This window comes from Atractosteus spatula, chromosome 8 (assembly GCF_055471065.1).
Source record: "Atractosteus spatula isolate fAtrSpa1 chromosome 8, fAtrSpa1.hap1, whole genome shotgun sequence".
In the NCBI taxonomy this organism is placed as follows: domain Eukaryota; kingdom Metazoa; phylum Chordata; class Actinopteri; order Semionotiformes; family Lepisosteidae; genus Atractosteus; species Atractosteus spatula.
This window is the reverse complement of record NC_142713.1, coordinates 39,198,853-39,225,535: the sequence shown is the minus strand read 5'-3', so window position 1 is coordinate 39,225,535 and position 26,683 is coordinate 39,198,853. Positions and strand designations below refer to the sequence as shown.

General features: G+C 40.1%; 1 protein-coding gene across 3 annotated transcripts; it reads left to right on the top strand.

Moving 5' to 3' along the window:
- Positions 1-1,618: 1,618 nt before the first annotated feature.
- Positions 1,619-26,019, top strand: tspan33a (tetraspanin 33a). 3 transcript variants are annotated; one of them, XM_088923211.1, is made up of 8 exons: positions 1,619-2,017; positions 13,734-13,791; positions 15,501-15,628; positions 16,465-16,539; positions 18,888-18,983; positions 21,364-21,492; positions 22,816-22,977; positions 24,108-26,019. In XM_088923211.1, exons 1-8 carry the CDS (start codon positions 1,922-1,924, stop codon positions 24,207-24,209), a joined length of 846 nt encoding a protein of 281 aa, XP_088779337.1. In that variant the 5' UTR covers positions 1,619-1,921; the 3' UTR covers positions 24,210-26,019. The 3 variants fall into 3 exon arrangements, with proteins under 3 accessions (XP_088779337.1, XP_088779338.1, XP_088779339.1); XM_088923212.1 differs by having other exon boundaries at positions 1,680-2,017; positions 15,353-15,628; XM_088923213.1 differs by lacking the exons at positions 1,619-2,017; positions 13,734-13,791 and adding an exon at positions 13,715-13,733.
- Positions 26,020-26,683: the final 664 nt, after the last annotated feature.

The following is a 26,683-nucleotide window of genomic DNA, read 5'->3' as shown; positions in this document are numbered from 1 at the left end:
TCCCAGATGCAGCCTAAGTGCTGTCATTTCTACGTCCAGGAGGTTTTCAAGTAACAGTAGACAAAGCCAGGGGAGTAAGAATACGTATTCAAGAGGTTCAAAGGCAGAACTGTTTCACAGAGGCGGCTCTGTTCGCTAAAAAGGGAGTTATTGTTTCGCCGTGACCCCTCGGTGTCAGCCCACCGCGCCCAGGGGAGATCGCTGAGGGGGGCCAGGTGACACAGGCTCAGGAGTTTCACCTCACCGAGAGAGACGGGCGGAGGAGAGACACGACAGCTTCCAGGACTGACGCACCTGCACGAATTTGCCGCGACTCCGAACAGATTGAACACTTTCTTGTTTTTAAAGGGACCCGGAAAAGAGTCTGAATCATCTTTTATACCATATAACTCTCGAACATTTTTTTACGTGAATTAGACATGTTTATTTTTAGCTTCACGTTCTTTTTAATAATTGTCTCAGTCCTGCCTTTTTCTTGTCCCTTTGCTACTGCTACTTTTCGTTTCTTTGCTCTTCGCAGTGTCTTTGGTGCGCCAGTCTGTGCTGCAGCAATACTCTTAAAGCTGAGCTAAAATGCGGTTTATGTGAGCATGTGGGGAATTGTAAGAACCTTGCGGCTGCTTAAAAAGTGCTTAGAGTCAGTGTTAATTGACTAAGAAATTAGCAAATTAATTGTTCTCTTCCAGTCTCTAGCATCTCCTTTGAAAGCATATCTGGTCTCTGAGGGGTGTGAAAAATGGGTTATTGGATATATTACAGTCTTGCAGAAAAAAGCGTCTCGTCTTCTCAGCTTTTTGTAAAAACAGTAGTGCCTCACCACGCAGCATTTCCGGTACAGTAGAAACAAAGTTAAAACCAGTCCACCGATCCACATACAGTATGTGAAGACAGCCATGTTGCAGCGTGGGGGCTATTTAGAAGGGTGAAATATGCACAATTCTATGTTATTGTATACGCTTTGTCTCTTTTGTTCCCTCATTTTCATGCTAAATTTTTCTTTTACATTAACGTTGTGTAGCAGACTCAAGCCCAGCTGTTGCCAGACATGCCAAGGTTCATTGTGGAGCTAAATACAGGCTTTTAGACTAAATAAAATATTTTTTTTATTTAATTCATCAGTCAGAACCTTAGAACTGAACGAAAATGACAATACCAAAAATAAAGCTTAATAAGCTTAGAGCATGCACTGTTGCAATCCAGAATCTTTCTGAAAAAAACATTGGTTTTAATGTAAATTTATATTGTATTAAGACAATTTGAATAGGTTCAAGATTTATCATTAAAATAATTCAGTTTCTTTAAATACAAACCTTTAAAATTAATCTTGAGCGTGATCGTAAATGCTCGGATTGCGACTGCGAATTTTTAAATCGAACACTGTACACTGAACTCCGTATCTTCCTCTACCCCATGACAGAACAGGCTCAGATTCAGAATCGCTAACTGGTCGGGAAAAGGGAAAATGCGCGACACAAAGTATTCAGTCGCGATAACCGGTGATGTAAAATCGCTCTCGTCGACTTGCGGACACTCCCACCTCTAAACAGGTGTTCCCTTCTGGAGAGCGCCGGAAGAGAGACTCGGACGGGATTGGCCGCCGTGCTTTTCACTCTCTTGCATTGGCCTCAAGGCGTGTGCTTTCCGAATCAAAGCCGAAACATTTTTTTTTACCAAGTTGCTTGTGAAGGTTGACTCAATAAGGAAGCGTGGAGCATGTGAAGATCATTTCCGAATTTTTTTCCCCCCGTGAATCTCGATTGTTGTATACGCTTGTATTATTACGCAGAAATGTACGTCTGTCAGGGAAAGTAAGGGCAGATCAACCGAGTAACTGAATCACGAATCTTGTACCTTGAACTGTAGGCAGTGGAAGGAGAGGTTGGACACTACTGGTGCTTGAAATACTGTACCGGTATAAAACATGGGAAGGAGACGCATAGATACCTACAAAGAAGATTTTACTTTTGTCAGCCGGGTAGTTAAATATTTGCTTTTTATTTTTAACATGATGTTTTGGGTAAGTTTCTTTTTGTTACTTGTTTGTCTAGAATACACGCATTTAAAGGGAAAGCCCCCAGACTGTTATTGTTTGATCTCGTCTCGTCAAACCACTGTTGCATTTTCTGTGTTGTTGGAGGGCCAGCAGAATCTCAGGGATTTCCAAAAAGTCACGCGAATGTCATAAGTAAAATAACTAAAGTTCAGGGTTTTTCGGGCGATTTACCGACATGATGATTAGTACCAATATCGAGTGACCGTTCGCCTGATGAGCATATGAACAATCGCTATTTCTGTTTCTAACTGTATCATTTCGGGCATAGTAGAACATGTAGACGTGCGACAACGTCATCTTTTTTCGTTTTCGTCGTTGGTAATTGTAAAAAAAAATAGGTCATTATATATAGCGTGAAAAATTAGTTCACTCAACCAAATCTTTGTATTACTGTGTTATGAAGTACAGGATTGTTTCAATGCACCGTAAAACGATGCATCTTTTGATTTTTTTATTTACAAGTAGGGCATATTTTTCAGTGAAGGTATTAAATGTCTGTTAAATTACTATACGTAATCGTCTGTACATACTTAAAGTGTATTTAGACAACGTACTTTGAAGCACTCCTAGTAAAGGTCATTTTGAGTTTAAACAAATTATTAGGGAATAAGGAACAACTTCCAAATAATGATTAACCGAGTGGTTATAGCAAAGCAACCGGCTGTGAAATCGTGAACACTGAGCAACAAGTTCATGAACTCCAACCTTCTACAAAAGTAGGGAGTAGAGCTTTCACGTGTTTTTTATTGTGAACATATTAAACTACATTTTAAAAAGGAAAGTTAATTATGATACCACAGCAGATCTGGTACCTTATCTTTGGGTGTTTAAAATGGTGATGAGTTGAAAACATTGTATGGTATTAGTCTAAGTGTAGGCCTGATTCACGCTGAACTGTATGCAAAGTTTAATTAGCAAATTATCTCAGCTAGTTTGGAGATTTGAAAGGGGCATAACCGTGTACGTTTATACCTGTGTTTAATGCCTGTGTAACATCTTACAGGGTTGCGTCGGGGTCTTAACTTTATCGGTTGTGAACATCCGTCGCTGCCCTCAAATGTGTTATCCGAACATTTGCCTTTAGTTTTTGTTATACTGTATGTTTTCCACAGAAAGGATCGGGACATTTTTTATCTCCCAAATCAATTTCTGAAAAGGCAATAAGCGCTCAGATTTGAGCTGAAAAGTATGATACTTATTGCAAACGTCAGTAGTAACAGTTGTAAATTACTACATATCAAATGTAAAGGGCAGATTTTATTAATGGGTGTCATGAAAAATGTGTTTTCAGGTAGTTTTCGAATCTGATGAAGTTTGTGTTGTCGCTGCCAACAAATTATTAGGAACATTGAAGCCAGTGAAAAGCAAAACTTCCAATATTAATTTACTACAAAAATAATGTATTTTTGTTTTGTTACTTCACAGGCTGTGTTTTATATGCTAAACGTCTTGCCCAACTCTTTTTAAAGCTCCCTGTTGCTTAGCAGCCTGGGTTTCGTTTATTCACAGGAAGAGCTTGCGCTGCGCTTTGTGGATAGCCGCCTAAAGAGGGTTTCTGTTGATCTACTTTGTAATGGGGAAGAAAAGCTTTTATAAATTGAGCCACGCTGAAATATCAAGTTCTGATGTATTCGTTATCACAATTACGCACCATTCTTAGTTGTGCACTATTTGACCCTTGAAGGGTTTAGTCTGGTTTGAAGAAGAAAGACTTGATTTTCCAAAATCATACAGAAATTGCCTTGTCTTGACTTGAATACTGAAGTAGAAGTGATGAACTCGAGAATGATGCAGTGGATCCACAGTCCCATAAAACGTGAAGGCATTTGATCTTGTCTTCTGTGCAATTTAAAGGCACAGTAGCATTTAATGGAAGCTAAAGGCATCTGGCAATTTTCTTTTCAGCAGAACTAGAAAGACTTAATTGAATCTTTAATTGAACAAAGAAATTGCAAGTGCTTTTCTCTGCTCAAAACTTGGAGGTTACTTGGGTTTCTTAAGTCTCCAGCACATTTAGGAACTGAAAACCAGTTCAAATTAAGCCCATTATTGGGTCAATGAAGCATTCAGTATTGTAATTCAGAACTCAGCTAGAGCAAATGCCAGCAGGTTAATCTTGATTTGAGCTTTTGTTTTTAAATGTGAAATAGATTGAAACTGCATAGACAGGTATATTGTTCAGGGCTAGATGGTCCTTCATGTTTACTGCTGCAATTCCCTGGGAATAAGCCGGTGTTGTATCCGAGCTCCCTAGGATATTTATGTTGCAGTACTACCTACGATATATCAACTGAAATTTACTTTCCTTGCTCTATCTGAAATTGCTCCAGAGGATAGCTGCAAAGTAACGAATAAAGGTTAATTCCACACTGGAAAGTAGAGAGAAGAAAGTCTTTCATCCTTTGAACCATATTCAGGCTTGTGGGAGAAAGAGGAAGGTAGCAGGGATATAAAGGAGAAAAGAACTAAAGACAGCAGCTGAAAGGATGCAGCATTCTTGTCTGCTCCGTCTTGTCTCCTCCTGTGCTTTATATCCCTGCTACCTTCCTCTCTCTCCCTTCAAAAGCCAAAACATTTTCTTTTTCTACTTTCCCCTGCAATTGTGCTCCTCCCTCATGGGGATTCATTTATCCTGACAGAGCATGGTGGGTATGTCTGAGTAAACAAGTGGAACCCCCCCCCCCCCCCACATTATAGTGATTGAAGGGGATTCGAATGAACATTCTGCTCAAGCTGTCTGGAAGCAGGGATATAACTGGTTCTGACATAAACCCAGAAGCAGAGAAGGAGTTAATTTCACAGGGCTGCCTGTGATACTGTGCTGACACTGAAGAAATTCTTGTCTATCCCAAGAGTCAGTCTGTCCTGGACAGCACAGGTGCAGAGCGTCTCTCTACTGAGCCAGTCCTCCTTCTAGATGGGAACATGCATCAAGTGTTCCTGTAATGAAGCCTTTTCTGCATCCCATCCGGCCTCAGTAATGTTCATATGGAGCTTGAATCCTGACTGCCTGGGAAGGGGGAAAGGAAACAGTGGCAGCAGGAAGTGCGGCAGCTGACGGGGTCAAATAGAGGTGCTGTACAATCATGATAACAGCCATCTTAAGTCTTGGCCGGAAAGTCTTTTGGGTGGAAGTGTGGATGGGAATATCATTAGTGGTAGAAGGAAGTGTTTTTGTTTTGTTCTGCTTTTCACAGAGTTAAAATAATAAAATCTAGTTGACAGTTTCACTAAAGAAATGAGAGTTTGTATTCATTAAGCATCTACTGTAACTCTTCTGCCTGCTAGGGTCATATATTGGACCCCATATATTCATCATATATTCATTGGTTGGACTGTGCAGGGGTTAGCATTGCTGCCTCGCAGTGCTGGGTACCTGGGTTCAGTTCCAGACCTGGTTTCCCATCTGCGTGGAGTTTGTATGGTCTCTCTGTCTTCATGTGGGTTTCCTCTGGGTGCTCACGTTTCCTCCTACCGTCCAAAGACCTGCTGGTTAATGGGCTTCTGGGAAAATTGGCCCTGGTGTGAGGTTGTGCATGTCTGTGGTTATGTCTGTATGTGCCCTGTGATGGACTGGTATCCCATCCAGGATGTATCCTGCCTTGCACCCATTGCTTGTGGGGTTAGGCTCATTGATTTAGAGTTCTTGTTAATGTAAAACACAGGGAATTATATGGGGAAATTAGACAGATAATACTGAAGTCTATAAAAGGTTATGTGGTGACTATAAGAAACCACCTCTGAAAAGACTGCAATTCAACAATGCTACATCTACAGAAAGCATTGGCCGTTTTTCATTGGTCACCTAGCAAAAGATTATTGCACAGAATATTTCTTAATATTGCTAGTTTGGATTTCTTGAGGTCTGTCTAGCTAAATACTTCTCAGTTTCAGTCATATAAAAGGCCCCTGGTTGTTAAAATGAATGGTTGTTTTGATATGCAATACTTTAGATCTTGCCTGTGGGCACATTATTTGCAGTGAAAGGTTTTTTCCTCTCATCATAGTCATGCACAGACAAGTGGTGTTCAAACACCTACAGCTCATTGTCAGCACTTGCAAATATCACCTCTATGAGTGAGGCGTGTAGAGAGGGGTTAACTTGGCAAGTGCATTCCAGTTGGTTTCTATGACAACATTCTGCTGTCTGACATGTCAGCTGTTTTCAAGGGAGTGCCCACAGTAAAAAAATGAAGCAGAGGTTTTCTATAAAGCATAATTGTGGGGGGTTCCTATGTCTTCAACTGCTGTTGTGAAATACATTTTAAATGTGGAGGAAAAGTGTGAAAAGTCCCAAGACGTCCAAATAACCATCCTTTATGTCAACACACTGAATCTGATACCCGTAGCGAGAGAATGCTGAAAGGCAAATAATCAGTGCTGGGTCTGCCTTCAAAGATCCCGAATCCTGTAGAAATGTAGATCTGAAGGGATCTATAACTGCAAGAAAACTGGTTCAAAAGGGAAAACACCTTGGGTCCAGTGCTTCCATGCCTGAACAGAAAAACTGAAGGGTTTACTTGGTGATGCAGAACCGAGAGTATGACATAGTTGCTTTCATTTAGTGATTTTCATCCCAGGGTGCTTTGGGAGGAACCACTTCATTCACCACTGAAGTGCAGCAGTGAACTGGGTGACACATGGGAACCATTATATGCCAGGAGCCCCGCTACACAGCAGTGAGAAACCGATTCACAAGCTGAATGAAGTGGTAACCTTGGGAAGTTCTGTTGCTCTTTTGACCTTCCTGCACTATTTACAGTACTATGTAAATAGTACAGAAGAAAGAACACTGTTGTATTGAGTTACAAAGTATTAAAGCGTATGATCTCTAAGAAGCTTTAGGGATATTGTAATTATTTTTATTCTTACTGTTGAATTGTCACCTATTGTTGTACTCGGGTGCCTGATTAAATAAAAACAAAAACAACACACAATGTGGATATCAAGCTAGGGAATGTGACCTCAATCCACTTCACTTTCTGAAAACAATTTGGTTAATCAAAGAAAGGATTAGGGAGAGATATAGGCTTGCAAAGTGCTTGTGTGTGTGTGAGTCTGGGAGAAACTTGCTCTATCCCATTCTTGCAGAAAATCAGATCTCTCTATTTTTTTGTGTCCTCTTAAATGTAAACCTTTCAGAAGTTTGAAACACGTGAATTAAAGGCACTTTCTTTGTGTGTCATCTGCATGCACGGCTAAAAGCTATTTAATTCTCCTTAAAAAGCAGCTCATCTTGAATCCCACTGCCCACACAGGAACACGCTGTGCATCTTGCTCAAGGTTATGACATCATGTGTGATGATGATGTGTGGTGAGCGTTCTGGCGCACTATGGCTGCCGTCGCATCATCCAGGTGGATGCTGCACATTGGTGGTGGTGGAGGGGAGACCCCATTACCTGTAAAGCGCTTTGAGTGGAGTGTCCAGAAAAGCGCTATATAAGTGTAAGCAATTGTTATTATTATAATTATTATCAGTGACATGGCTGGAAATTGAACCCACAACCTTTCCCTTACAAGTCCAAAGCCCTACTCAAAGTCACTACTCATTCTTACAGCAATAAGTCCATTTCCCTTCCCTGCTCTGCCTAATCCAGGGCTCCCACTCCCACTGGTTTTGTTCCACCCAAGTGCTTAAATAATTGAACCCTAAACAGACCAAGTTATGGGTTTAATTTGAACTCTTCCTTTTTGGTTTCCAAAAATGTAAGATGAGGAAAAACTAGCATTATATCAGTAATATGGGAGCTCTGATCTTTGAGTAGATAAGCACTTGGAAGGGTTTAAACCATGCAACCTGTTTGTACACGGGTAAGGACTTGTGTGAATAAAGAGTAAAGATCTCAGCTACAATGAAACCCAGCAGGTGTGTGGATCCAGGTCCAGGATTGGGAATCCCTGGTCTAATTTCTTCTGTGGTACGAAGAAGAGTTATCTTTGCAACAGATGTTTAGTGTGTGGTCTTGTGCAATACTGACAGAGACCGTTTTCTCCAGTCTGTGGGCTGGTCCAGGAATGCAGGAGAGTGAACATGTATTTTCACCCAGCTGAGATTTGATATGTATTTGACAAACAATGAAAGGAATATGCACAGTACTGGGAGTTAGTAAATGGAAAGTGCACAAGATCTGAAGTGCTCTGTGGTCTTTGCACAATGCATAAAAAAGAGCTTTTGTGACTACCCACCCTGTCTGGAGCATATTGAGATACTGCTTTTAATCTACTAAGATCACAAGTTTTCAGTATTGATTTTTCCATAAAGACATACAGTAGTTTAGCTTGGAGGGAAAATCGGAATGAACTTTTGAGTTAAACAAGACATCAGGATGAAATGTTTTTGTATCATATTCGTACTCTGCAGTTTCATATAGGACTCTGAAGACTCAATAAGGGGATTTCTTATTAAAATCTTTGGACCATAACAGAGTATTTAGTTTTAATGAAGGTTGGTTAATGGTGGGTAACACTGGGCTTTCCCAGACGCAGAGAAATAGTTAGTGTGAGGCTTTCTGAACAGTGTGTTGAGATGCGTAAAAAGCCAGTAGTTTTCAGCCAGTATCCAGTAATAAACAGCCACTGCTTCAGTGTCTTTCTGGTTTACTTACCAAAGGAAAATACTTTGCTGGCTGTATTTATTAAAAGAAATGTGGTGATGTGACTATTATTGTCCCAGCCTTATTGTTACAGAAACATTAGAACATAAGTGAGGTTACAAAAGAGAGTAGGTCTCTCAGTCCATTGAGCCCATTTGGTAGTTAAATGATCCAAGGATCATCTTCAACAATATGGCTGGGTGGCATGTTCCATACTGCAGCAACCATTTGGGTAGAGACGTGCCTCCTGTTCTGGCACTTCTGGTACTTTCTATATAGTTTCCACCTGTGTCTTCTGGTCAGGCAACACCTTTTGAGAATACCCAGTTGTTTTCTTTGGTCCTAGCAAGATGTTTCTTTTTGTGTACCAGCTGCTAATAATTTAACCATCATAGATAGTGCAACTCATGTACATCTGTCTGCAAAGATTTAAAATTGATCGTATGCTTTATCAATCTGAGAATGGACAAAGATTTCACATGATTACTTTTATTGTGCCCGTTCAGGGTAACTGGCTCTTTGGCTGCCCATTGAGGAACGTCTGGTACAAACAACTGGTGAAAATCCAGAATGTTCCGGTAGTGTCTCTCTTCAGTTAGTCATCATGCAAGTAAGGGGATGACAGCTGTATGACTGATGTTGCACTGCCTTTAATAGGCCATGGGCAGTATCATCCTGTTCACACATGTTCCTTGGAAAGGACAGGCATTTACGTCTTCCACTCTTTGAGATTGGTTTTCATATTTTTATGTTCCAAACCCCATGGATTATTTTTTAACTGCTCACTTGTTGCAATGGCTAATTAGTAAGGCGCTGTGTAACTGGGCGAATGGCCCCAGGGTTTGATATCGTCTAGTTCAGACATGGGTTTACCTTTACAGGCCAAATAGATCACAATCAAAAACAATCGAATGGTTTTCGAAAAGACATTTTTTGCTACATGTGTGAGCAAGTCAAGGGATTTTCTAACGGATTCTGGACTTGAGATGTGATGGATTTTCAAAGGTTATGGTAAAAGGGGGAGCGTGCCCCCTTGCTCACAGCCTTGAATTGGATGAAGCAGTTAGAACATGGATGGATGGTTATGGTCAAATTTGTTTCTAAACTTTCAGATCAAATTAGGCAAGCAAACAATGATGGGGAACAGTTCATGACAAGTAAGCACACACTATTGATTCAGAAAATCCTTTAATTGGACTGTCCATCTTATTTTTTCTGATATGTTACCTTGTCCAGGCAGGAAATTGTAATGCCAGGTTACAGGTTCCAAGCAAACTGAATTGTGATTGGCTTTCTATAAAGCAGTATTTGTTTTGTTTATTTATTTTTTATTAATACATTCTTTTAGAGAAAGATTAACTGTTCACATTGGAACCTATAGGTTCAGAGCAGATGCAGTTTATGAAGTTAAAAAATTACAGGTGGTTCTTGGAGTACACTTTACATTTGCAAAAGAACAATGGAACCCTTTTTTCACTCAAGAGAAGATTTATTCTTTTTATGCTTTATTCTAGCACTTTTTACTGTGTTGTTTCACACTCTTCCTGACAAAATTCACAGTCTCTTGAGTTTTTACTCAATGGCTCAACAGGACTGTTTAGGGTATTTTTAAAGTTTCGAAAAACATTCTTCTCAAAGACAAATGCAACTTGATAGAGAAAAAAATGCTGTTATCTCACGGTCGTGAATCCTTATTATCAGTGATGTTCAGCTCTGGTGCTGGAGGGTTGTTTTCCATCAGGATTTGTAGGTAAGTTGGAAGTGTGAGTGAGGGAAGACCTGGAAGCAGTGGTGAGAGAGACTATTTAAGTGAACAACTTGTTTCAGTGGAGTCATTAAGAGTTCAGGTTGGAATAAAAACCAGAAGACACAATGACCCTTCAGGACCAGACCTGAATATCAGTTCTGTGTCTTGATTGTCGAGTTCATCCATATTTCCTTCCGGTATTCAAAGGTTCTTTTCAGAGATTCATGGCCTGCCTGGTATAAATGGCGAGTGCAGACGTCTATTTTCTCTGGTCCTTGGGGACCACTGTGTCTGCTGGTTTTCATTCCAGCTGTGCTTGTCATTAGTGTTACTGATTTACACCATTAACTGATCTGCTTTCTTGTTTAGATGTCTTAAATGATCTTGATTTTAGAAATAGCTAACTTTGAGCGTATTGTTACAACAGCATCAATATACAGAAATGTTTTAAGTCTCCTCAACTTTAAGACTTTGCTGCCTTATTTTTGTCTAAAGAAAACCTTAATAGGTGAACATTTTGTAATGAACAGACTCAGGTGGGAATTCTAATGTATCAAACAAATTTTCCCTACTTTAGTGAGCTGGTTGGTTACATTTCAGTTGAGCAGGCCTGAATGAGGGGAGTTCTGAAACTCTGAAAATAATGAGTTGATACCAGTTATCAGTCCCTTTCAGTGTTTTAAGAACTAAAGGCAAATGTAAGTTTTTACCTCAAACAGAAAAGTGAAATCAATTAGCTGAGATTCAGAACTCCACTAAAACAAGAACCATTTGAGAAGGGGAGCCCAGTGGAATGGATTTGGGAGCCATTGATCGAGAGCCTCACATCACAGCAATTTAATCAATACCCTGAAACCAGAGATCCTGCTAGTTACTAGTGAGTAAACTTTGGTTTGGTCTGAAATGACATGATTTCCAGATTCCTGGATGCTTCTGTTTTTCCATGGTATGGTGCATCTATACAAGTCATCTGCTTTCCACAAGTGTGAGAACACTGGAGAGTCGATGACACAAAGATTTAGTCAACTAATTCTGAAAAGACAGTAAATCCTCAGTTCTAATTCTCTACCTGTGTTGAGTGGGTCTCTATGACTTTTGTGCACACTTTTTCAGCTGAAGCTGCAATATTTTATAAGGTGGACATTTAGAACTGGTTTGAACTGGATTGGAAGAATGCTGGGCACAAGGGCTACTACTGTATGTAATTCTATATCTTTAGCAAATAGGGAATTAGGAAGATGTGTGTGATTTTGCAACACTGCCAATCTGATAAGCACAGGGAAGTGTGATAGATTTAATTACTTTAAGAAAAATACACAGAGCATCTCTGTGTGTTTCACTCCCATGCGCATGAAATAAAACCTTCTTTTAACTTTTGAGACGGACTCTTGACTGTCTTTTAAGGGGAAGCGGGAACAATTTCTCCAACACATGTTATGGATCTATTAAAACCAGTGCTGCTGCTGCTTTTGATACCATAAAAGTGCCCTTATGTGTACTGTAGGTACACTAAGCTTGCAGGTGAAAGTAGGTCACTGTATTTTTTATCTAAACCACTTGTTCTTGAAATGAAAGTTCAGAATACAAAATATTTAATTCTGAAGTTCCTGTTACCTTTTGACTTAAACCAATCGCCCCGCCTTTTAGTCTAGGCATGTGATGCAAGCATTAAGTACAAACAATACCTTTTCATTTTCTAAACATTGAGGTTTGTACAGTAAGTGTCTTCTGGGGATAAATGTGTATTTAGAACTTACAATACAGTGTACATCCTGAAATTAATCCCCAGTTATTATCTTATATTTTCCTGCAGTTCCAGTTCCAGTTATTCTTTTCCTAGTTGGCACCTCTTGGGAATGTATTCATTGGAACTGAACTCCAGCTTGAAGTGGTTTCTGGTTTTCAGGGAAAATGACAGAAGGTTCCTCTGAAGGAGATTATTTGTAAATTTGTTTCTTGAAGATATGATTTAAGTGACATATTAAGTTTTTACATACTTAAAAGTCTTCACTCAGTCATATAGATTAGCCCCAGAGACATTCACTCTTTTTACTTGCTTCTTGCAGAGCTTCCAAGAGAATTCATATTGGCTGACACATGAATCTAGTGAAGTTAGTATTTGTTAATGCCTGCTGAAATTCACTGCCTACTGTACTCAACCCAAGAAATGGTCAATGTTCTGACCAGTTGTGGAAATATGTTTCAGTGAGGTATCTAGTTATGAAAGGGCACATGGAACGTATCTTTCCATTCTGTCTCTTACGTGACAGGCTTTTTTCCCTGGATTTTCTTCTTGTTTCCACACTGTAAAGAGATCTGCTTCTTTGTGGGAGCTGCAGATGTAGTGTGTGGGGGCTGACTGTTCCACTGGGCAGTCAGGCTCACACTAGTTCAGCTTATGCTCTTTTTCATAGCATGAACCACATGACTGACAACTGCGTGATCATTTTCTGCCAGATTGCAAAAGCCAAATGAGAAATTAAACCCCACATTGCAACTTGTTTTGTGATTGTGGGGTGTTTGAATCTCAGAGGCTCATGAGATGCTCTTTCAGGGTGCATAGAATGTTTTGAACTTGGCATCACATTTACATTCTGAGGTGAAGTATTAATTTAAACTAAGTTTAGTATTTTTATCGTGATGCAATTATTGTGATAAGGACCCAACAGATTTTCATAGTAAATTACACTACCTGAGAATAGGTACCTTTTTCAAAAAAGTATTGACTAAGGTGCACATCTACTGTAGAAGTTAGCTGTGGGTAATTTAAATGAACCCACTCTGATCTGGATTATTCAAGTGACTGCACCACAGAAGTCTCTGGAAGAAGCTCTTAACACTTTTTTTACAAAATTATGTCTGTGCAGTGCATAACTGCATGAATCTAGATAAAGGAGGATAAATCGATACCAACATAACCCCTGATGAATCAATTGAGTTCATACAGCTAACATCAAGAATGGTAATAATATTGAGGATGGCGATAACTTGAAAACTGATACATGGAGGAAGGAGTGCTTAGTGCTTTATAATCTATAAAGAATGCTAAATAATCTGTTTAAGTTTGCCCCTAGATTTCCAAATAGAAATAGTGTTCAAATTAGGTCATCTAGGAATAATAGATGATCTGTAGTATGTACTCAGACATATTGACACAGGAGGGTGATGCAAGGCCTTCATTATGGTTTTTAAATATGGCAATGAAGACAAAGACTGATTTCAAAGAGCTCTTACACTGTCTCTGTGTTTTTAAGCCATGTCTGTTACTCATTTCCTGTATTTCCTTAGATATTTTTGTGGAGAAAACAAATGCTGTTCCTTTTTATTTCTCTCCTACAGGTAATTTCATTGGTAATGATTTCAGTTGGTGTGTATGCAAGATTAATGAAGCATGCAGGTATGTAATCTCTTTTCTGTGTTGTCTGATTTCTCTTAGGTAATTCCAAGAACACCATTTCTGGTGGAAAAGTTTTTTGCAAACAAACAAGAAAAGCAGAGTTATTAATTGATTGATTGCACTTTTTTTCTGAATCCTCACTGTTTAAACTGGAATAGGTAATTACTCGGCATGAAACCTATGGGAAGGCAGTTATGTTTGAGGCATTATTTTAGTCAGAAAACAATCATTTCATAATCAGAGCCTTGTGTTCATTCAGCCACAACATACAACAATACCAATATTAACAGTAGTTTTCTTTTATTATGTACTGTTTGTAGAATACTTGATGTGGCTTCCTAGATGTCTCATAATACAACTACAGTGTCAGGTCTAGACGGTCTAATTTTAACATTCTTAAATTTCTTGCTAAAAATATGCACTTCTAGTTTCAGCACCTTTTCAATTTCAAACAATTGCAGAGAGGTTCAAGTTATCACTCCATGTTCTATTAAGACTCCAGAGTAAATGTTTGTGTGAACAGTCATTTGATCATGAGTGTGAATTGTACCTTTCAGTTGTTCGCAGTCTTTCCACCTGTCAAGTTCTTACTTTGCTTTCTTAATCTATGCCCATTCCCCACAATGATTTCAGTAGTCTGGTTAGATCCTAACAAATGCGATAGAGAAATGAAAAGTGTAGAGAGTGTTTGGTGTCTTGCCTAGCTGAGCCTAGTCATGAGAATAAGGCTGCTCAACCCCCCCCCCCACACTATTGCAAGGAATGAGCTAGGGAGCTGCTGCAGAGGTGTAGATAGGGATGAGGGATGCAAAACAGACATGCAAAGGGAAGTCTGGGTCCGAGCCTTAAATATGTAGGCAAGTGGAAGTGAGCACAAGCTTATGTTTTTCAACAAATCTGCTTGAACAGACTGACCACAGAACCAAGATATACTCTCTGCCTCATAGTTTGAAAGTACCTAAATTTTCGTTAAGTTACTAGGAGCGGCATAAATTAAAAAATCCTGGAACATTTAGCCATGGTTGTTTAGAGATTATGGTATTAACAAGGTAAGTTGATAGTAATGGCCGTGACAGTGCTCTTGGATGTTTGATGCTTTATGCTTTACAGTAGAAGTGTATATGGAGGTGAATATACATGGTTTTAATACAATCATGTTGAAAAAGGCATTGCAGGTCATTGTTATGGAAATTTCTGGGATAGAGCTTGTTTGTTGTGTACATGCTAGTGTGTTTTACAATTTTAACTCTTTTTAATTAGAGACATGCAAGCTGAGACTGGTCTAACATTTTGTTGCGTTGTCAGAAGCTAAGTTAAATACAATGTGAACTAAAATTTCTTGTAGATAATTGAGGTGTAGTATCTATATAGTTTGATTGATTACTATTGAAAACCGAAACGTGAATACACCTCCTATGTGTATGTGTATGGACTCTTTGGGCAAGGAGTGCATGTGCTTTTGAAAATAAGACATGAAACAGTTTTTACTGTTTATAAATGTATTAAAATTATTTTAAAATGCTGTGATTTATAAAGTTCATTTTCTGCATTTTTTTTTAAGTTGCTTCCTTGGAATTACAAAAGTTCCACTTACTATAAAGCATGTTGCCAGTAGGAACATTACCAAACTCTACGGGAAACGGGGAAGTGAACATTCAGATCTCTGGACTGCGCCTGTGACTGACCCTCTGTGTTTGCTGGTCTCCCAGAAACCGCTATGGCGTGCCTTGCTGTGGACCCTGCCATCTTGTTAATGATCATTGGAATATTAATCTTCCTGATCACATTCTGCGGCTGCATCGGCTCCCTGAGAGAGAACATCTGCCTCCTTCAGACCGTGAGTTCAGAAGGTCAAGTCTAAGCACTGTCTTGAGAGCACAGTCCTCTTTCTGAATGACTTTTTTAGATTTAAACGTTCTTTCACCTACGTACGTAAATGGAATACCACCCTTTGTATTCTTTGATTTTGACTATGAAATGTAAATTTATTCTGTTCTTTTTACTATAATTAGGGTATCTAAGACAAGGCTCTCAAATACATTCGAGAATTAAGCTACTTTGGTGTTTTAATATTAGGAGTGAATGAGCATAATGATATGTGTACACATTTTGTGAATGTTTGGTTTTTGTTTGTACTTTGTTATTATGCTGAAGAAATTAAATAAATGTACAACCACAAAAAAAGCTTTGAATTCAAGTTACGTCTACACTCAATATCCACAATTCACAAACAAGACATCAGTTCCATAACTGCCCTTTACAGTTGTGAACATTCAAGCAACCATTTTAGACTCATAAAGCTCTTAATGTTCCATTGACAATTATTAGTCTTGTTGCCCCATAAATAAAGTATCTCTCAGGTGAATGATTCGAATTGTTTGCCAAGCTGCTTTGCTTTATTTTATCGTATTATTTTTTTTGTTTGCCTTAAATTAGATTAAATAGTTGTAGACTGCTCAGGAGCAGAGTGTAAAATGTTTTTGAATTATTTTACTTATCTTGGACAGTTGCAAGTTCCTGTTTGCTATTAATGCATTGAATCTGTATGTGGCTTTTGCTGTCTTTCTGCACGCTGAGTGCCATGGGTTCATTTCTCATTGTTGATTGAACTTGTCGAATGTGACCGAGTTTATCCCAGCCTGAGTGTGAGTCATGGGCTCTCTCCTCCTGCAGTTCTCCATCTGCCTGACGATCATCTTCCTGCTGCAGCTGGCTGCCGGGATCCTGGGGTTTGTCTTCTCTGATAAGGTAGGTACCCCTTATACTTACCTCTGTAAGCAGATTAGTAGGGGTGAAGCTGTTTCATTCCACTTTGAAATATTAATCTCGCTACTCTATTGAGTTTAAAGGCTCCTGGTCCTACAGAAAGGGCTGTCTTCCCTCTTTAGGACAAGAAGCTTCTTAACACTCCCTCTCTTCATAAGGTTAGAAACCAGTGGCTCGAAATGAGCCATCCATCAGCTTCCCAATCTTTATACCCTCTTTGCACAGTACATTTCCCTTTGGAAATACGTTTTTTCTTCCTTGTTTTCTCACTAGGTTGACCAGAAATTCATGATTCGGACCCAAAGGAAAAGTGAATGTCTCGGCACTCAGTGTCACCCAAAGCTTTGAAGGTCCTTATACAGTATAATGGCCAACCCCTGCTTTGAGACTGGTGTCCCTGTATCGATGCCACAAGATTTTTGCAGGCCTCAGGAAAAACGCTCGTCTTTTGCGAGGGCTGTGGTGATGTGGCCTCTGTCTCTTACTGGGCAGGTCAGGCACAAACCTGCTGTTTTCCATAATAGGCCTGTCAAAGCACAGGGTCAGAGCCTGCTGCATAATACAGCTGGAGCAAGTAAACCATTAAAGAAACTGAATGTGAAAAGTGTGCCTGTGAAACAGTGTTTCTGTTTTGTAAAGGACATTGCTGTGGGTCATGTGTGCGCTTTACAGGGCAATGTGGTTAAGCGGTACTATGCTAAAAGAAATAGACCCATTAACTGTCCAGGCTATTTAGCATTAACCCCCCACAACCCTCGCATGAAAAGAGGCAGCAGTATTGGGGGAAACGGTTAATAGTTAATAGTCACTGTTAATCCTTCATTTATAATTAATTAATCAATCCTGCAGTGGACTAGACATGAGGACAAGTTGTTTCCAGAACATGTGATGGTTGACTCATTGACCAGTGACTTTAAAAGCTGTCAGTTGAACAGTTTAACTCATTGTTCTAACCACAGCTGTATCAGGTCATAATTTGACCAAGCTTTTGTAACCAGTAGAGCAAGTGCCACAGAAATTCTTAATTTTCACTTTTTTTCATTTTTAATTTTTTTTAAGTATTTGAAAGCATATACAGCAATGTGATTTTTATTTTAGATCTGTTTAAAAAAATGAAAAACCTTAAAATGCTTTGGTCAATTATGCCTGTACTGTATAATTGTTTTTCTTCAGGATGGGTTTACAATGTTATTCTTTCTTAATCAGCACCCATGCAGAAAAAAGCCGTAATAGACAAATTATTCTTCCCTCAGTTGACATCTTTTGTTTATGAGATATCTGTAATGTTCTTCGCTTACAGTTATTTGAAATGTAGCCATAACTAGATATACATGATCTCTGGACAAATTTCACTGCGGCTGAAGTAAATGTGAGGTGCATCTGGTTTCTCCTGTATCCTCTCAGAGAAGGGGGGGATTTTCGGCTCATTTCTTACTGCCACCTGCTGTTCGATTTTCACGCTTTAAAAAGCTGCCATTGTATTCAACTGTGAGAAAGTTGAGCAATCTTACCACAGAGAGTGCAGCCCTTCCAGTCCACTCTATTGCCACATTCTCAGTGCAGACAGTGCCTCATTCGTTATAAAGATCCTGAAGAGCTGGTTGGTACAGAATTCTCCAGTGAGCAAGATTGAGAGGCCTTCAGTCTGACCAGCTTGGCCTATAGAAAAACTTTGTATGCATCTTTTTACATCAATACAATGTAATTTTCAAATGGCATAATGTACTAGTTAGACCTCTTTTAAAATACTGGAAGCATTTTTTTTACAAAAGAAAGATATTTCTGCTCTGGAATCAGTCCAGAGGGATGAATAACCGCTCGTATTTTACTCTTTCTTGTGTTATTAACACAAAACTGTCAGCCCCTCATATATACATGGCCTGCGTACTAGAAGGAGATACTTTATTCTTGTAAAAGTACACTTACCATAGGGCTGTCCACTCTGCAGGTGTTTATTCCAACTTGAGGTAAATCAGCTCATTGTTGGCTTAATTGGAGCAGTTTCTAGAACTGTTCTAGATTTTCTATAAGGCTGCCGACACACCAGCTCTCCAGAGCCAGGATTAGATTTCCATTATATAATTGACACTGAAGTCTACGTTTGTATTATTGTATTATTACATCTTGACTAAATTAAGGATTGCAGTGCTGCTCAGTGCTTCACCTAATGTCATTACAACTGGCATAAGCCTTTTTATCTCACTTGTTAACTGAATTACACTGAATCACAGAGAAGCCGATTTTCAGCAACTCGGATTGTGATCATTTTTAGGATTATACCATAAGATTATATCTTTTAAAAATAATAGCTTGTTTTTTTTTCCTCTTAGGCACGGGGGAAGGTGACTGAAGTGATCAACAATGCAATAGTTCATTATCGGGATGACCTGGACCTGCAAAACCTTATTGATTACGGTCAGAAAGAGGTAAGTGGGACCTGCAGCATCTGTTAATAACATCACAAATCAGTCTAGGGAAGAAACACCACTGTGATTATCTTAAACTGATCTCTTTCTCCATGCTGCTTCGCCATCTGAATGACTACAGACAAAAAAAAACTTGTAATTTTTGAGTAAACAGATCTCTTAATGAGTTTATATATATTTTTTATCCACCTGATGTGGACTCATATAGTGTGCATTTTTGCTGTCCGGGCTTACAGCTATGAGCCCTGTGATGGCTCGTGGGGGAGAATGAGGATGTTTAGACCAACTCCTCTGACCCTCCCACCTTCGAACCACTTTTAACACAGCACCAGCTGGAGGAAAGTGACAAATCAGGCTCAAACGTGTGATCACAGAGCTCTGCCTGCACTCAGACAAGGGTCTTTACCAGTGGAGACACCAGGGTAGCCCATGGATCTCTGGAGGATATCTCTTGAATTTCTTAACATCCCCTGGAATTTTTAACAGAAATGCCAACAAACACAAGAAGGGAACACCTGAAATATGGTAAACCTAAACAGTAGGGGCTGGCCTGACAGATTTTCTGATTTTGAAAGGACACCGGCCAAAACAATAGTGTTAGCACTGGTACCATGCAGTACTGTCCTTCCTGTGCTTTGGTTCGGCCCACTAGCACAAGTCCTATGATTGAATGGAACTACGTTTGATTTTGTGGCATTTGCACCCAGCTTCACATGATGAGCCAACAAACAACAGCCGCTGCCCCTGCACATTAATAGTGCATTGTTATTCCATTGGTGTGCTTTCTGACTTCTGTTGCTGTTACAGATCCCAACAATACAAGCATGGGATTACCTTAACTGTAAATGAAGAATCAGGCCACTGTACCATGGTCTGATTCTCTATACAGTGAATTCCGTGAATCAGAATTGATCTACTCTTGCATTAGGTGTGAACACAAGCAATCCTGTATCATGATATCCCATGAATATATGAAGGTATGTGCCAGTTGAATCCTGAGTGCATCAGTGGCAAAACTGACCAAGATTAATTTTTTTCCTGGAAGCATCAATATGCTCCAATATATTTTGATTTTGTGCACAAGTTTAAAATTGAATTGCTGGGGTCTTGAATTGTTTAAAGAGGGAACGTACTCTCCACAACAATGTCCGTGTCAGTATCTACCAAATGTCTAACATGGCCAGTTCTCCGCCCCATAGGACAGTGATGTATCTGAGGACAGTTGCCTGCACGAGAGAAAAGCTGTCGAAATGCAAGACTGCTTCTCCTGTGTCTGCTTTTGAGACCATGAAGTCAATGACTGAATGGGAGGGTAGAGCCCACTGTATGAAGGCCTAAGGGGGGTGGCATTAAGAAAAATGGAGCAGGAATGTTTTCTTTTAGTCCTGGAACGTGCTGTGATGGTCATCATCAAAGATACCACATTTCTCAAAGTGGTAGAAGGTAAAGAGCAGGGAGTCAGTTAACAGAAGGAAATTGTTCCATACAGGAGAGACTTTGTGCAGCTTTGGAATGGTGCCAAGAAACCTTCAGACTTTCCTCCAAACTTCCAGCAAAATAGTAATAACTGGTCCCATTGGAGGTGAGATGAGCTGTGGATTTTGTGGAGAAGAAAATAGATCCCGATTCTTCACTGGTGTATTTATTGCCAATTCAGTTGAGCCCCTTGAGGTTGATGCATAAGGATTAAACAATGTTTTAAATGCCCTCAAATGAGAAGCCCAGAAGTAACGTTGAAGATGAGGCAAAAGCAACCCACCATAGGCTTTCAGATACTGTAAGCTTCCCAGTTGAACTCTCTTGGTCACTTGCTCCTCCAAATAAAACCAGTTATAATGTAATTGTTTTTTAAATATTGTGGCAGTAGTGAGAATATGGAATATTGAAAATAGAAAATTAATAGCTGTTAGCTGTAGAGAGGACCATTAGCCATGTCGGCTATGATTCGTACAGAGGTTCAAACACATCCTCTTTATAGCTATGCTGGAAATTAGAGAGGAGCATAACACCTCAATAGACACTAGAAACTGACAAATTGACAATCCTTGTGACAATCAGAGTCTCAAGGACTGAGCAAACTTTTTTGTACCTGGGAAATTTACCAAAGCCGATAAATACTTCCATATTATTGGAATCCATATGAATTAGTACAAATTCTTAGAGTTTTGAATGGAAGTGTAAAAGCATATTAAGGATGAGGCCACTGCTTGAACAGGTACGAATGTGTTTGGAAGTTATTAAGTAGCGTGCTCCCCCACGTGAGCCACGCTGTTCTTGAATGTGAAAATCAAGTTGTCTCGTGCTCACCGTAAACTTGTATTTAGTACTGGACTATCATGCAGCTTTGCTGTTCGGTGTTCTGTTGTCTGTGCCTCTTCAGTTCAGCTGCTGTGGTGCGGTTTCATACAAGGACTGGTCCCAGAACCTGTACTTCAACTGCACCCCTGAGAACCCCAGCCGGGAGCGCTGCTCTGTGCCCTTCTCCTGCTGTCTGATGTCCGAGGGCGAGGTACGGCTCTCCTCTCTCCCACTTCACACTGCGGCTACAGACACACATACAGGCATATTAGACTGCAAACACAAGAGCAAATTTGGCCTGTCTTGTTTGTTTGGGCAGGTGCTAATCCAAGAATCTCAGCTACTCATGAACCTTTACCGCAGCACCTTAGAAAGTGTCCTCACTAGTGTGTCACTGTGTGGTACAGCAATACTACCAGGCATGACAAAGAAGCACTACAAAGGGTTGTGGCAACGGCACAGAGGATTATAGGATGTTATTTACCATCAATCGGTGAGATTCACACCATGCGCTGTCACAATAAAGCCCAATCCATCATTCAGGATCCCAACCATCCCAGCCACAAACTGTTCTCCTCCCTGCACTCTGGCAAGCAGTGCCATATTATCAAAGCACGGACCACTAGGCTCAAGAACAGCTTATATCCCACTGCAGTACGCATCCTTAACAGTTAACTGCAGTGCCTCAGACCCCACGCATATCTGCACTATACATGTTTTGCATGGTCTACCATGTTTTTTTTCCAGTTCTACTACTACTACTATTGTTCTGTTATCATTTATTATGTCGTAATGTACTGTCTACATTATGTGGTGTTGTCTGTTTTACTGTATATGTCCCAAGAGATCAGTGCAAATAAGTATTTAATTGTACATGTACATATGGCAAGAAACTCCTCTACTTTACTCTCTTAAGGAGCTCAAGGGTTCATTTTCAGCAGTATGGCTGGTTATTTTTGTTCTTAGTTCTGGGTTGGGAGACCTCTAAAGAGAACTAGGTTGCTGCTGTAAGTGGTGTTGAAGGCCCAGTAGATGGCGCTCTTGCCTCTTGACCAGACTTTTCGAACAAATGCCAGTAGCAACACATGGGACACTGTGCTTTGGGAGAGGCCTTTCTTCAGATGAGATGTTAAACTGGGGTTTTGATTGTTTTTGATATCAGAGATCCCATGGCACTGATTGTAAGATTGGTGGTGTCTGGCATTGATTCTGCTCTGGATTCAGACAGTCTGGCCAATTTACAAATCCCTCTCAATTTAACTAGTGAAGCGATTTCCTGGGGTTGCTAATGCATAATGGCAGCTACACATCACGCAGATGGATGTTGCTCTTCAGTGGTGGATGAAATGTGTCTCCTATATAAGTTTTAGGATCCTGCAAAAACACTACCTAAATGGCAAGGAATTATCGATTATTAGTAATGAGACAGACCAGAACAGGTAATATGTGTGCAGTCTGAGAACCTGTTGTCTCTCAGTTGGCCGTGTTGTTGAACTGAGAAAGAAGACTGATGCATGTACTCCTGCTGGTGCAGGCGGTGATCAACACCATGTGTGGCCAGGGGATGCAGGACCTGAACTACCAGCAAGCGGAGGCCTTCATCCACACCAATGGCTGCATTGACAAGCTGGTGAACTGGATCCACAGCAACCTGTTCCTGCTGGGAGGCATAGCGCTGGGACTCGCCATTCCACAGGTGTGCTCCCTCGCGCGGTGATGCCCTATGCTATCTAGGCACCCGCTGGCGTCAAGGCCCAAACATCCAGCAGCGTACACCTCACTCCTGCTTGTTCTTCAGGGTGTTGGATCTCTCTTCCGACACCACAGCACACATTGTTCGGTCCCGTGCCTCGGACATACAATACAATCAGTGCAAGAATGGCGTTCTAAAGCAAAACTGCATTTTCCATATAATTCCCAGTCGATCCCAGTTGACTGGTCCACGATGATGGCAAAACAATATATTTTTCTTCTATAAATACATGTTTTAAAGCCTGCCTTCTGTATTTTCTTAGCTGCTATTTTAAAATGCCTTTAAGCTTCTGTTTGAGAATTGAGTATCAGTATATTGCCAGCAGCTATATTACCTTGCAATTCACAACTGGCTCACTCACTGAAGCTCAGCAGGTGAGAGCCTGGTCAGTATCTGGATGTGAGACCTCCTGGGAAAGTTAAGGTTCCTGCTGAAAGAGGTGTTAGTGGGAACAGTGGGGAGCTCTCGCCTGTGGTCTGTGTGGGCCCTAATGCCCCAGTATAATGATGGGGACACTATTCTGTAAGAATGGCGCCATCTTTTGGTTAAGACGTAAAACTGAGGTTCTGACACTCCATGGTCATTAAAAATCCCAGGGGATTTCCCGAAAAGAGTAGGGGTTTATCCCAGTGTCCTGGCCAAATATCCCCCTAGAAACTATCACAACCCCCTAATAATGAATGTACTGGCACACTTTGACTGCAGCCATATCATCCAGGTGGGGCTGCACATTGGTGGTGGTGGGGGGGAGTCCCCATTACCTGTAAAGCGCTTTGAGTGGAGTGTCCAGAAAAGTGCTGTATAAGTGTAAGCAATTATTATTATCAGGTCTGTGTTTATAAAAGCTTAAATGAGGCTTTGTATAAAATGCATATATGTTGAATTATATTTTGTTCAATTACAAATTGCCCTTTTGAGGTGAAATTGTATTATTTGTCAAGGAAGTTGTGAACATGATCTCGCACACAGTATTGGCACAGTGCTTTTCCTTTGCAGTGCTGGCTGTGTTCCAGGGAAGAAATACCAGCTGCTAATGGCAGCATCACTCATAGTATTTTCTCTGTCCCCCACAGCTGGTTGGGATCCTCCTCTCCCAGATCCTGACCAATCAGATCAAGGACCAGATAGAGCTGCAGAAATACAACATGCAGCACCGCTCTGACCCCTGGCATTGACATCTCTGATGCAACACGGACTACTGTACCTCTGCTCACAGACTGTTGTAGCCCTTTTCTCAGTTTTTATTCTTTTAACTGTCAAGAGGACTGGCCGAGCTACAGGCATGCAGTGCTGTGGACATTATCAGGGCAGATCCTTGATTTCAGGTTATCCTCCTTCTGTGTTGTCATAGCTTTCATGCAAGACATCCATGTTTTAAGCAAAGGTCCTGTGTCAGGTGGATGAGAATAGTGAACAGTAGCAAACTGCTCTGTCTGGTGGTGAGTCCCAGAGATATACAGAATTTCCAAAAGCACATGTAAGTCTTTTTCTGGAAGAGGAAAACAAGTTGTACTGTTGAATGCTGAGACCCTCGGCTCTGGTGGAGAGATTATGGCAGTAATGAAAGCACCAGTGGTGTAAACGTCCAGCACTGGGAAAATATCCAGCACCTGGAAAGGAATAATGCAGAATTATGAACATGATTAAAGAAGAAAATGCGTATTTCTTACACCTATGTTTGACATTGTGAGCGGGCTTGCAGTTTTTTATAAGATGTCTAAAAAACACAGAAGGAGAAATTAGATACAAAGGGAATTGGTCTCTTAACCTTTTCTGTACTGTTTCTTCTTGATCAGTTTAATTTTCACTGCCATGTTGCAGGAAGTATCACTTGTCTTTTGTGAGAAGTGTAGGGATGGTTTGAGTGTATACACTATTCTTGCTGTTCATTACCAGAACACGGTATTAAAGTGCCTACGTAACTCAAACAGACTTTAAAATATGCAAAAAAAAATTAAAATCAAAGATGGTGTTTAAAAATCTTGCATTAGTACAGTAATTTCAAGCTTGAAGTACTGAAAATTATAAATGTAAGAAAACATTACAAATGAGAAAAGGCCATTTGGCCCATCTACAGTACAACATTTGATAGTTAATAGGTGATCAATCCATGGATCTCATCCAGGCATTTTTCAAAAAAGGTCAGGCTTCAACAAGATGACTGAGTGGTTTGTTCCATTCATCAACAATGTGGTGTAAGGAATGCCTCTCTTCTGTTCTCAGTTTTAAGTAAACTTCCATATAATTTATAAAATGCTGCCTTTTAAGCAAAACTAATGCTGGACAGCCATGACCCTGATATTCCTGTAACACGTTCTGTTTCAATTGAAGTTTTGCCCACATTATTGGTAGATAAACTTTTTCTTTGTTGTCTCATGCCCCTATATACTCTCCTGACAGGCTATTTCTATCACAGCTCTTGTGTGAAATATTTATCAGTATGTTTCATTATTGCAACTGTCCTTTTTATTCCTTTTTCATAACTTATCCTATGTATTACAGCTGTAAATTTTACCATGTAAGTACAAAGGTTGTACAGCCTTTTTGAACAGCCCACATAAAACTTCACAAAGATTGTGTAAGATCATTTTTGCGATGTTAGAACTCCGTTACATTAGTGTTTTTGTACATTTTTGAATGACTTTTCCTACAGACATGAAATACAATCGAATGAAATAAAGAATTGGCTGAATGACATCCTCTTGGTTTGGGTGTAGTGTTCAGCACTCAGGCAGATGTTTATAGTTGTAACTATTGCTAAAACATGAACTAAAAAGACGGATTACATCATTAATAATGTTTTTCTTCTAATAAAGAATGAGTTCTATGAAGAATTGTTTAGGTTTGGTTGTAAATATCTTCTGTTTGTAATATTTGCCATGTATGTTCTCTATTTATTACTTTTTTAACCACAGTTTTAACCTTGAACTAAAAAGACTCATGATATGCCGAGCATCAAAATAAACTTACCACTTGTAACCGCAACAATGTCTCAGAGTTATCTGAAAAATGAAAGTCGTTTTTGTAGCAGGTGCACTGCATTTCATTCAACAGATGTGATATAAAGAAATTCATCCGTGCTGATTAACTTTTGTCATCGACAAGAATTAATCAACAGGGGTTGTGTTGTGAAAGTCACAGGCTAGAAACGTGAATCCACAACGGGGAGTCAAACTCCAGGCTCCAGCAGCTTTCTGGTGGCATCAATATCTTTCCTGGACAAGCAGGTGCTTGTTCTTTGATGTCTGATCTCTAAAGCCATGTGCTTGCCCAGCTCATCACACAGATATTTAGTGGAGCTTACGTCTGGCAAGTAGGACACCCACACCATGACTGTCACATTATCATCTTGCAGGAAAACTGTTACACAAGCAGCATGGGGAACAGCCTTGTCCTACTGGAATGTAATCACATGATGAGTCCTTTGGAAGAGTGGTAAGTGTGGTTCTCGGAGCAACTTATAGCCCTGCGATGAGGTCAAAATCAGTCATTACAAATAGAATTGTATAGCCGTCTCTAGAAACTCCTGCCTAGGCCATCCCTATCGACGGATATCCTCGTCAACGGATCTCCTGTACATGATCAGAATGTTGTTCCTCGTGTTCGCATCATGCTGGCTGACATCCATCAGGCTGCCCTACAGATGACT

What these genes read in the sequence shown, in the direction of transcription:
- tspan33a (XM_088923211.1), top strand. Translation starts at nt 1,922, where the DNA reads ATGGGAAGGAGACGCATAGATACCTACAAAGAAGATTTTACTTTTGTC. An exon ending in TTTTTAACATGATGTTTTGG is followed by an intron (nt 2,018 to 13,733) that starts GTAAGTTTCTTT and finishes TCTCTCCTACAG; the next exon opens with GTAATTTCATTGGTAATGAT. An exon ending in GGTTTGTCTTCTCTGATAAG is followed by an intron (nt 16,540 to 18,887) that starts GTAGGTACCCCT and finishes TTTTCCTCTTAG; the next exon opens with GCACGGGGGAAGGTGACTGA.